Source organism: Plecotus auritus (assembly GCF_963455305.1).
Source record: "Plecotus auritus genome assembly, chromosome: 5".
Lineage (NCBI taxonomy): Eukaryota > Metazoa > Chordata > Mammalia > Chiroptera > Vespertilionidae > Plecotus > Plecotus auritus.
In genome coordinates this window covers 111,062,316-111,074,375 of record NC_137776.1, presented here as the reverse complement: position 1 = coordinate 111,074,375, position 12,060 = coordinate 111,062,316, and the positions used below count along the sequence as shown (strand labels likewise).

At 55.5% G+C, this 12,060-nt stretch overlaps 1 protein-coding gene across 1 annotated transcript; it reads left to right on the top strand.

The window, feature by feature from the left end:
- Positions 1-1,128: 1,128 nt before the first annotated feature.
- Positions 1,129-10,767, top strand: NUTM2F (NUT family member 2F; the record flags this gene model as incomplete). The annotated part of the gene is made up of 8 exons (XM_080668287.1): positions 1,129-1,144; positions 3,126-3,843; positions 4,196-4,324; positions 4,796-4,935; positions 5,393-5,637; positions 6,050-6,166; positions 6,692-6,942; positions 10,698-10,767. 8 exons carry the CDS (start codon positions 1,129-1,131, stop codon positions 10,765-10,767), a joined length of 1,686 nt encoding a protein of 561 aa, XP_080524413.1.
- Positions 10,768-12,060: the final 1,293 nt, after the last annotated feature.

The window sequence follows — 12,060 nt, the reverse complement described above, 5'->3', positions numbered from 1 at the left end:
GTTGCTTCACAGATGTTTTCTTGCAAGGTTGTTGTTCAAACATTGATCAAAACGTGGCTGTCTGGGCCAGTTTCCGTTGACATGGCAGGTAGCATGGGAACAATGTGACCCTGCCCGCCCTCCTTTTTTGTATTATATTGCAGAATTTCAGTTGTCAATAAAACATATGTATAGTAGCAGAATCAACGTACTGACTTGAGTTTGTCATATTTTCCAAAAAAACCCTGAAATTATACCATCATCTTTTCGGTCATTTGCAAGAGGGGAAAGAGGCAGGAGAAAGACCCCTCACTACATTTTCCAATTTGCACAATTTGTGAACTATGCAAAGGCATTACTTGTTTAAAACATTACATTAAAATCACTCAAAGGGTAAAAAGTTAGACATTGAACAACATAATACTCTGAGAAACAAAAAGTGGTGATTTCTGGTCTTGCCCTGTAGGCTGCAGGGCCTTGCCCTGATGGACTGGAGCAAAGGGGATGGGTTGTAAGCCTGGGCCGGCTGTATCTGCAGGGCTCCCAGCACTGGGCGGAACTTGGGGCCACAGGACTGCTTCCTAAGGAATGATGTGCACACAGCAACCGAGCATGCTGCTTCTGCGGGGTCAATCCTAATTTCAAACACTGGGATCCGTGAGCCATAAGTTCCCATTATTTCTTCAGGCCGTATGTTCTGAATTTTGTTCAGAAAGTGTAGCCTGCGTTGAAGTAAACCAAGACCAGATAGGAAGCAGGTTGAGGGACCCAGAACTAGGGTGATGGATCAAGAACGGAGATAAAGGGCACATCAAGTGACTTTGGGTGCCTAGAACTTACCTTGGGGAAGGTCATTACTGTTAGTGTGTCTTTAAATTTGTGACTTTAAATTTGAAAGGAACTGCTGGTTCTTGCCTACCTATCAGAGCCCTCCATGGAATGTCCCCCACCCAACCCCAGCCCACTGGTCCTCTGCCCCTCCCCCGCTGCAGAATGTCTGGAGTCCTACATTCTACTCTTTAAATCCAAACCTTCCCTCCACTGGATGCTGAGCAGCTGTTGGAGCAGGTCACTCTCTGGATCCTCGACTTGACTTTTCTCATTGTGGAGGCTTCTAGGCAGCGGTGGTCAGTGAATGAGCCTGTGGGCATGGCTTCAGTAGGAGGTAAGCCTATAGATTGGAGGGGGGATGTTTTAAACACTGAGCTGTCCCTCAAAACTTGGGATTGAAATGTGACACTGGGGAAACATGGTTTGACTGAAGTAGGGGAGGGAGAGAGCACTGGGCCTCCAATGACCTGTCACCCGGGGCGGCTGGGAGCCAGTGGGAATCTGTGACAGCACTGGCCAGGAGGGCGCCTCAGAGGGGGTCAGGGTGGCTCAGGGACATTCCTGGGTGTGGAAAAAGGATGGCAGCAGGCACGTGGATTCTTTCCAGAGGGGAGACAAGCCACTTCCATGTGTGTGGGGGGAGTAGAGGGGGGTGGCACAGGGTGGTCTCAGGAAAGCCCAGTCCTGTGTGCTTTTCTTCGGGCACCTGGAGCTGGCCCCGCAGCATCTTTCTAAGGGATTTGAACTGAGTGCACTAGAGCGAATGGGGGCAGTGGGAGGGTGGTCTGAGCCAGAAAGCTGTGGAGTGGGGCTGTCTGTGGCCAAGTCCACAATGAAATGTCCTCCCGAGGGTGGGCTGGAAGGTCCTCCACCTGCTGTAGCCCAGAGCTTCTCCCCTGCTTCCAGCCCAGAGCTCACTCCTCCTCAGCCCAGGGAGCCACTTGTTGGCTGGGATTCCCCACGGGCAGGGCGGCCCGGAACCTTCCACCAAGATAGGGCCCGGTTCCCTGAGCTGTCCCGAATTGTTCCCTGTGCCACCCAGGTCTTCACACGACTTCCTCTTGTGGAGCATCCCATGTCGCACCCTCTGCCCTGCCCTTTCTTTACCTTTGAGATGAGGGTTTTGCTCACAGTCCACGTCCCTGCTTCAGGGACAGAAAACAGATGTGGAGCGTGGGTGGTGTTCCGCGGAACGTCTGCGAAGGCGGATTCCTTTTTAAAGGGGGAGGGGAGTGCACAGGGGCAGGAAGACCATGGTCTGTGTCAGTAGTAAACGTCCAAGGCCGCCTGTCCTGGGTAATTGGGGGCACGCGGTATGCAGCGTGCTCTCCTGGACGAGGTCTGCTCCAGTTCCTCTGAGTGGGAATGTGTTCAGACAACTGTGTCCCACTGTCACCGCTCACACCTGCTTCCTACTGTGCCTTCACTTTCCACTGTTGGGAGCTGGAAGGGGAAGGACCTCACCCAGTCTGCAGTCCGATGACCCATCTAACAGGACAGCAGCTATGGAAGTTTCTGGAAACCCCTACCGCCAGCCACACTTTGCCCCACTCCGTGGCCCTCCTCTAACTCTCTGCAGCCATTGCTGGCTGTGAAATGACAGAGCTCCTGAAGGTGGCCATTAGTCTGAGCGCTGGGGCCGAGTGGCAGGACCTGGCCATTGTTAAGTGTTCACTGTTGGTTCTGACACACATGTGCATGCTGGGCGGTGTGTTGAAGGGTTAGATCAGGGTTCCTGTGCCTTCTTGTGGAGAGACATTACTCAAGTGTTTCTGTGTTGTTGTGCAAGCCCAGGACAGAAAGGGGGTGATTTGTATTGAGGAAGAGGAAGACTGAGGAGCAGATGGGCCCTAATATGTTAGACACGGCCTGTTCTCAGAGGCCCTTTGGGTGCCTAGAACTTACCTCGGAGATGTAAGTTCCAAGGTCACCACCGCTAGTGTGTCTGCCTGGGGTCGTTGCCCCAGAGCAGACTTCTGCCCAGGGCCATGCCTCTGAGGTTGGCAGGGTCGGTGCCAGGGAAGCCTTAGGGAGGCTCTCAGGGTCAGCGCTGGCTGGGGCTGTGGCTTCTCGCAGACAGTGGTCAGGGAGCCTTGGTGAATGGGGGTAAGCTCTCCAGTGGAATAATTTTCAGCTGGAGGTCAGAGTGTGACAATGACCTGAGGACATTTGCCACCTCCGCAGTTTGCCCATCCAAATGGCCCTCCCCTGGTGAGACCACTGCCCTGATTCCCCAGTGGCTAAAGGGGCCCAGAGCGCCTCAGTGCTGTTTGCTGGTCCTCCTCCTCCATTCACCCTTCCCTTTGTCTCAATAGCATCTGCAGCGCTGGGAGCGGATGTGACCCTGAAGCCCGGTGCCTCCATGACTCCTTTCATGGCCCAGCCCTTTCCTCCGCCCTCTACTGGCCCCGCACACCGGCCACCTGGGGAGCAGCACCAGCCGCCCCTCAGAACCCCATCATTCCCTCCTGGCCGCCCCCTGGTGCTGCCGGCTTGGCCCAGGACACCTCTGGTGGCAGGAGATGCTGGTCAAGGCCCCGTTGGGACTGGGGCTTACAACATCATGGACCAGGTCAGGTCAGAAGGGGGACGACCACAGCCCTCCCAGATTCAGCCCATTGTCCTGACTCAGGCCCCCCTCTACGGGAGTGCTCCAGGTGCCACCTGTGGGGGTGCTGTGTGTCCTGCACCCCTCTTCTTGGAAGCCACTGCAGTGGAGAGGATTATGCCCCCCGTGGCTTTTGGGGGCATCCAGGCCAGCGATGGAGGCTGGTATCCCAGCCTTCCTCCTCAAGCTCCACTGCCAGCTGCCCAGCTGATCCCCATCGTCCCCCGAGTGGACCCTGGAATACGGCCACATGGTGCTTCCAGGGAGGGTGGCCTGGCCGCCTCCCAGTCCAAGGCCTCACTGGAGGACGCCTCTAACCCGAAGAGTGTGTACGAGGACTTCCGGCGTTGGCAGCGCTTCAAGGCCCTGGCCCGGGGGCACCTTCCCCAGAGTCCTGATGCGGAAGCTCTTTGCTGCTTCCTCATGTGAGTGCACTGGGCAGAGCAGGGGGCGCTCCTGGAGCTTTCCCATCACAGAGGAGGTGGGAGGGACCTGCAGGCTGGCTGATCCTGGGACGCTGGGGGGAAGGCCTGAGGGTGGGGTCCCAGCTATGGGTGCGAGTGCGGGGTCACCTCCAGTCCTGGTTCACGGGCTGGTGTGAATGTGAGGCCCTGACAGCAGTAGCTGGGAGGCTTGTCTTCCCACACAGAGGCCTCCTCCCTCACCTGCTGGCGCTCAGTCCTGCCGGGCGGGGGTGGGAACCAGGCTCCCCTGAGCTGGGGTGGCCAGGCGGGTGGAGGCCAGGTTGCGGCCATGACTGACCCTGAGGCATTACAGGCCAGTGCTCCGGCCCCTGTCCCGCCTGAAGCCCACCATGACGCTGGAGGAGGGAATAGGGCAGGCCATGCAGGAATGGCAGCGCAAGAGCAACTGTGACCGGAGGGTCTATTTCGAGATGGCAGAGAAGTGAGTCAGGGTCCTTGGTCCCCACAGCTGGGGTGGGGGTGGGGAGGGCGCCTGCTTGGCAGGGTCCAGCTGTGAGGGCTCATCAGAGAGGAGGGTGGTGGGAGGGTGTCACTCAGCACGGGGTCCCCGCAGCCCAGAGGTGCTTCCTTCTGGGGAAGCCTCTCCCTCAGCTTCAGAGCGTGGGTGCTCCTGTCCCACCTCCCCGGGAGCTCCCCCTCCTCTGACGCTGACCCGTCCTGGGCGGGACATGAAGGCTCAGGACAGGCTGGGGAGGAGGTGCCCCGCCCAGTGGGCCAGACTCCATCCAGCCAGAGGGGCTGTGCAGGAATGTGCTCAGCCAGCCTCCTGCCTCCCCAGTGTCCGGGCCCTGACAGCCCAAGGCCCTTGCTCTCCCATCCCTCCATCCGCTGCTGCCTTTGTGGGTCTCCCAGCGGCCTCCTTCTCAGCACAGCCTGTGCCCCTCACCCCCAGGTTCATGGAGTTTGAGGCGGAGGAGCAGATGCAGATTCAGAAGTTGCAGTTGAAGAAGGGGGCGCAGACCCAGCCTCCTCCTGCCCCACCGAGACCTGATCCTCGGGGGCCCCCAACCCCAGTGGTGGGCGTGCAGCCAGGTATGCCAGCACGTTCCCACAGGAGCCCAAGGCCAAAGGCAACAGGGCCTATCGCAGGCCACTGTCCCACCCACATCGGCCCTCTCCTTCAGGGGGGCTTTGGTTTTTCAAGGGAAACAGCTCTGAGAGCCGGGCCTCAGCGGCCCTGTGTCCCCATGGGGTCTGGACCTGGTCCACTTTCTCATCCCCTCTCCCCGCTCCCTCTCAAGGGCCCACATGAAGTCTGCTGAGAAGCGGGCTGGCTGCGGGGCCCCTTGGAGAGTCGGTGGCTCCACATGTCCTCACACATGGCTCTCTTGGGTGCTCCCCTCTGGCCTCCCCTCACACAGTCACAAGGCTTCAGTGCCCCCGACCCAGCTGCACCTGTATTAATGCCCCAACACTGCCCTCAGCATCGCATGCCCTGGAGGTGGGAGCTTTATCCCCTCACGCTCCCTCCTCTTCCCTCTCTGCCCAGCGCCCACTCCCAGGAAGGCTGTACCCAGCACCCAGTGCGCCCACACACCCCAGCCGCCCTGGGAGACTGAGTCACATGATGGGATCCCCCCTGAGGCCGAGCAAGAGGACATGGACATCACGGATGAGCTGCCCATGGGGGCGCCAGGTGGAGGATGGGAAGATGAAGTAAAGGAGTGGCTGCAGGATGAGGGTCTCCTGAGCTACCTGGACCAGCTGTGCTCCCAGGAAGACTTTGTCACCCAGGTGGGCTGGCTTGCAGCTCCGGGCCTACAAGATCCCAGAGGGTGGCGCTGCAGCACCCAGACCCGGGTTCTGCCAGGCTGATGGGATTGGGCCCTGCTCTTTGCTCCTGAGCTGGGCGCGTGAGAATGTGTGTGTCTGTGTGTCCATGTGTGCGCTTTGTGTGGGTGTGGTGTGTGCTGTGTTCATGTGGGTGTGCCCTTGTGTGTGTATGTGCATGTATGTGTTTCTGTGTGTGTGTGTGTGTGTGTGTGTGTGTGTGTGTGTGTATATACCTGATGACCATGATGGAGTGAAACACCCACCTGTGCAGGAAGACGGGGTGGGTCTTGGCTTTCCCATGTGTCCTCCAGGCCCCGCTGACTCCCAGTTCACTCCCTGCCAAGGGGCTCACAGCCGCTTCCTTCTGTCCCAGGTGGAGGAGGTCATTCACCCCCAATTCCTGAAGCAAATGAATTCCCCAGACGCACAGCAGGACCCCCTGGCCCTAGCTGAGGAGTTGGAGGAGGAAGAAGGGCTCACTGCTGCCCAGGTGAGCCAGGGGAGGGTGGGACCTTAGGGAGATGGGAGGGGGACCCCAAGTGAGCCATAGGACCAGGGACCCCAGGGGAGTTAGGGGAGGGATAGGCCCTAGTGAGTCAGGGAGGGAGGGATCCAGGTAGATTGGGGGTTGGGGGGGGAACCTCAGGGAGCCAGGGGAGGGTGCACCCAGGTAAACCAGGGCAGGGAGCAACCCAGAACCAGGACACACAAGCCTGTGTCCACGCCACCCCTGACTGCAGGCAGCGCATGCCGAGGGGCCAGCCCTGGGTGGGAGCAGTGCAGGACGACAAGAAGGAGAGGACATCAGAGAGGAGGAGGGGATGGGAGCCCAGAAGGGCAGGGGCACAAAGCTGGGAATATGGCACAGGGGACAGAGGAGAGCCTCATGACTGTCGTGGATTCGAGTCAAGGCGCTCCTCCCCTCTTCCCCCCAGTGCCATTGTCCCATCTCCCACACTCCTCCTCCTCTCACACACGTGTGCAGCGCCAGTCACCTTCCCCTTCTTCCTCCCAGCTGGTACAGAAGCGACTACTGGCCTCCAAGGAGGGGGGCGTGCAGGCACCCCCGAGTCACGGTGCTCCCCTGTGGGACTCAAGTCCTTCTGAGTCTGTGACCAGCCAAGATGCCCGGAGGCGTGACCACGGCCCCCAGCTGGGGGTCAGTGACGAAGCCTGCCCACCAGAGACTGGCTTCCAGGACCATCAAAGGCGCGGCCCAGCAGACGCCCCCTGCTCCAGGCCCCTGGCTGTTGCTGTCTCTTCAGGGTATGAGGAGCACCCACCACTCAGAGCTCGATGCCCCCCTCCCCCCCCCCCCCCCCGCTGCTCCCCAGGGCCACGGGCCTGCTGACTCTGCACTGGGACCCAGGGATGCCTGCGTCCCCAGAGAGCCCTCTCTTGTCAGAAAGACCCTCGGGCCAATGGACAGGCCCCGTGAGGACGAGGAGAACCTCACCAGCCTGGCCTTCCTCTGGGCCTCTCCCGGCCGCCTGCTGCCCTGCGTGCTCTCTCTGAGTCCTGTCCCTGCCTCCGGCCTGGCCTGCCCTGAAGGTCGGGGGCCCAGGACGCTGCCCACTCCCAGTCCCTGCAGAGACGAGGCCTCAGCCACGCTTCACCTGCAGCTTGCCCGTCTCGGAAGCGCACTCTGGGGGGCGGCCCCACCCATGCTGAGAAGACCCCCACCCAGGGGCCGACCTGGGGGTCTGGGGGAGGCCAGCACTGGCTCCAGGGCTGGTTCCCTCCTCACAGCCTCACAAGAGAAAGTGTGACCCGTCTGACCCAGGGAGTTGGAGGAAGCGGCACTGCAGCCAGTATGGAGCAGAGGGGTGTGCCCCCCACTGCCAGCGCCCCGAGGGGCCCAGACTCGATGGGACCTGGCTGTCCCCCAGAGGAGCCAAGGGCTCCTTCTCATGGCAGGGCTGATCCTGCTGTTCCACTGACATGGGAGGATGGGAGGCAGGGAGGGAGGGCAGGACCCTTAGGGCGGGGGTGGGCCTGGGGTGGGAGTAAAAGGGAGGGCAGGACCCTTAGGGCGGGGGTGGGCCTGGGGTGGGGTAGGAGGGAGGGCAGGACCCTTAGGGCGGGGGGGGGCTGGGGTGGGTTAGGAGGGAGGGCAGGACCCTTAGGGCGGGGGTGGGCCTGGAATGGGGGTAGGAGCAGCACCTTTGGGGCATTGTGGGTCAGTTATGAATAAAGATGGTTTTGTTTGAAAATGCTCTGGGGTCTGCTGTGTCCATACTTGGGTCTGCGCTGCTCCTTGGAGAGAGAACCTGAGAGGAAGTGAGGATGCAGGAGGTCCTGGGTGCTCTGCATCCACAGGGGACCCTCAATCCCTCCTTCCTGATTGACAGAGACCTCTTCCGACTGCTCCTGGGAGCACACAGCTCTCTAATCCTTAGGGATCCCTCCCACCATCTGCTGACTGTGGCCTGTCCCAAGAGGATAAGGCTGGGCCTCAGGGGCAGGCTGTCCCCTCTGGGCCTCCTGCAGGAGGAGCATCCTCTGTCTCAGTGGGTGATTGAAAATGAAAGGGGGTGGAGGGGGGAAGCTGGAACGAGGGGGTGACAGGGAGTAATGGACCGAAATGCTATTTTTAATCCTGCTCACTGACTGAATTCTCTCACAGTGGATAAAGGTACACAGGCCAAATTCTGGGCCAACCTCTGAAATTTAATGCCCAGCAAGTGGAGAACAGTATGAAATAAACCCTCTGGTTTCAGGGTAAATGGACTGAGGGAAATTTGTTAACCTAAAAAGGTCAACCATGATGACCTTGATGTGTCTTCAAGAAAATACAATGCGATATAAGTAAGTCTGAATATGAATAAGTAAGTGTCACATGCAAATCTAAGGAAAGCATTGCACTGTGAAAGCAGAAGGGTGGCATTCAGCTGTGGGACAGTGGTCAAAATGTGTGAATGTGTGCGGTGTTTCACTGCTCTGAGCCCACAGTCACCGAGCACCAACCTCTTATTAACTTGGCTCTGGATTTTGGCTCTGCTATTGGTGGAAGAAGGTACCAACCAGCTGATACAATGATTTTGAAACACCTAATCAAAATATTCCTTATTGTAAATGGCTACACTGTTACTCAGATTTGTATAAATTCTTGGGTAAGTTTGGCAGTGCTGGTCAGTTCCACAGCCTCTAAACTGCTTTGACCTTCCTCAGAAGCCCACCATCTGAAGGATGGCAGTCATTTTAGACATGCGATTAACAGCATTTTGCTTTAAACAGAACATTTTGATTCTGAGCATTTGGTCTAAAGTCCCATTTTATATCAGGGCTGGTTTAAATCTTCTCTTGGACAAAAGCACACCCTTTGAGATCTCTCCTTTTCCTCTCCAACATGGTAACACAGAGTATGAAGCTTATTGTATAACTAGAGGCCTGTTGCACGAAGATTCGTGCAATAGGCCTTCCTTCCCCTGGTTGCCGGCACGGGTTTTCCTCCAGCACCCAGGACCCAGGCTTTTGCTCTGGCCACCGCCTTCCGTCTTTGCTCCAGCTGGAGTCTTCAGTCTTCTCTCAGGCTGGAGCTCCAATCCTGTAGCTCCCTCTGCCCCCTGCCCTCCCCCTCAGAGAAGGCATCCCACCCTGCCTGGCCACTCCTGCCTGCATGCATGCTGCCCAGAGGCCCAGAGCAGCTGGGGGCCAGGGCCACCACCATCTTTGTCGTGTTGATTTGCATACTCACTCCTGATTGGCTGGTGGGTGTTTTGAAATGATGGTCAATTTGCATATTTCTCTTTTATTAGTGTAGATAACAATATTGATTGGCCTTTGTCTCTGGTTTCCAGGAGGGAGACTACATCCTAAGAATTTCCGAGTTGATAGGAGTCTATTTCTTACTCATGAGTCCCTTGCCCCAGACAAGATGATCAGAATGGAGGCTGGTACCAGGAAGACCAGCCATGTGATGAGAGGGTGGAGGCTTTGAGCCAGCCTAGCTTCCAGAGAGGGCAGAGGAGCTGGAGATTTCATTCAACCCTGTGACCAATGATTCCACCTGTCATAGATGCGTAAGGAAACCCTAATAAAATCTCTGGACACTGAAGATGGTGGCGCTTCCTGGTAGTGATCACATGGATGTGCTGAGAGGGTGAGGCACCTTGCTCTCATGGGGGAGGGGGTGGGAGCTCTGTGTTCATGACTCTTCCAGACCTTGTCCTATGGGCATCTTCATTTGACTGGTCCTGATTAGAATCCTTTATAATAAAACTGTGTAATATAGCCTTTCCTGAGTTCTATGAGGCATTGTAGTGAATTATTGAAACCAAGAAGGGTCTCAGGGATCTCCTGGACTTGTCGCCATTTGATGAGAAGTACAGGTGTCCTGGAGATCCCCAAACTTGTGGCTGTCATCTCAGATGGGGAAAGTCTTGTTGGGGACTGTGCACTTTAACCTGTGGAGTCTGATGCTAACTTGGGGTGTTTCCATCAGAATAGAATTGTGTTGCCACATACAAAGGCTGTACTGATGGCTGGGGAGAAGGAGTGTCTGCCCTGCCCCGGTGTCCCTAGAATTTTTGTAGGGTCACATCTCCCAGATAAGATTTCTTTCCCTTAACTTCATATCATTCCATGTATTTTTTCTTTAGTGGCACATGTGTCTTAGGAAAGACTCATAAATGGATAAGTGTTTAGTTATTGTTGAAACAGCCTGTAACTTTTCTTTTTTAAGTAGTCAGATGTTCTCAGGCAGTCCAAGAAAATCCTATTTTTAACAACTGGTTCCAGTGCATCCAGTGCATGGGCTGTTATTCAGGATGATGTTGAGCCCAATGATAGTGGTGTCCTTCTCTGAAACACTAATTCCAGGCGTAAGCATTTGCAGGGGATAAAAGGGGGATACTCATGAACACAGAGGCTCTGATGCCCTAAGAAACAAATTCAGAGAGGCAGTTTTGGGGATCAGCCACTCACATGGCTACTGATCTCAGCCTGTGACCTAAGATCCCTTGGCACGGGGTCCGCTGAGGGCCATTTGCTCCACCTCAGGCATCTGTTCTCCTTGATAGCAGCCCAGGCCTTCAGCAGCAGTTGCCATCCTCCACTTCAGCATTGGTGCAGGCTCCTCCCCCTGCCTGAGTCTGCATCACCAGGGAGGTTTGATAACATGCCCATAGCTGTCCTCAGCTTGAGAAATACTTGCTTACCTAGGCTAGGTCATTCTCCTGAGCTCTGCTGGGCACAGCCTCTCAAGGCACCGTGCCCTCTGCTTGCTGGCAGCTGGCTGGCTCCACTAACACCAAGAAAAGGTATCTCCTTGGCTGTGTCTCCTAACTCACTCTTGGGTCTGGCCCATTCTGTCTCCCTCTTAGCTTGCACAACTAGAAATCTAGTTGTCAGTTTGAAATGCTTCATCTAGTTTAGCCGATCCAATTAGGCATCTCCAAAACTGATATGAACAGAACCAACAACTACCTTCTTCAAAGAGAACTTACATTGTGCTAAAGGTTTTCCATGCATTTCCATTTTCTTGGCATTTTTATTGTGAAATATGATACACACATACAAAAAGAGTTTAGAAAACAAAAATATACATCTGAGAGAATTATCACAAACACTCAATTAGCCAATGCTTAGATTAAAGAAGAAATAAAACAGCTAACACCTCAGAAACCACCCTGTCCTCCTTTTCACTGACCCCTCATTCTCCATCAAAGACAGCCTTCACCCTGACATTCAGGTAATCACTTGCCCATTGTTTTTATTTTTTTATTTTTAATCGTCTGCCGCAAAATATGCATTTCCAAAGTTGGGTTTTGTCTTGCCATTTGTCGGTTTCACATACACTGAACCTCACAGTATGTGTTCTTTTGTGTCCAGCTTCTTTTGCTCAATATCACAGTTGTGATTTATGCACATTGCTTTATGTAGCTGGGATTCATCCATCTTCCTTGTGATGTAACATTTCATTGCATGAAAAAAACATACACTTATCCACTCTATTGTTCACATCTGAGCCAATTCCAGGTTGTGGCCACTGTAACAGTGCTGTTATGCACATTCCTGCATTCATCTCCTGCTCACACAGGAAGTGCTGGGCCAGGGGCTCGCTCATCTTCCCTGTAGTAGATTGTGCTGAGCCCTTTCCAAAGTGGCTGCATCAATTCACGCTCCATCCCACCACCAACAGCAGTACTGCCGGTTGTCCTCACATGAGCTGTTTCCAAGCTTCTCTGTTATCTGTGTCAAAGCCCCCATTCACTCCAAGGCCTGACTCCGCATCCTCACCAATGGTGGATCCAGATGAACCAAGATTCCAATTTTAAAATAGACCGTGTACTTTTCCTCATGTGATCCCTCCACAATTCTTGTGGAATAGAATGATTGTCACCATCCTGAGGGTGAGGAAACCGGTGCTTAAGGAGTTTAGCT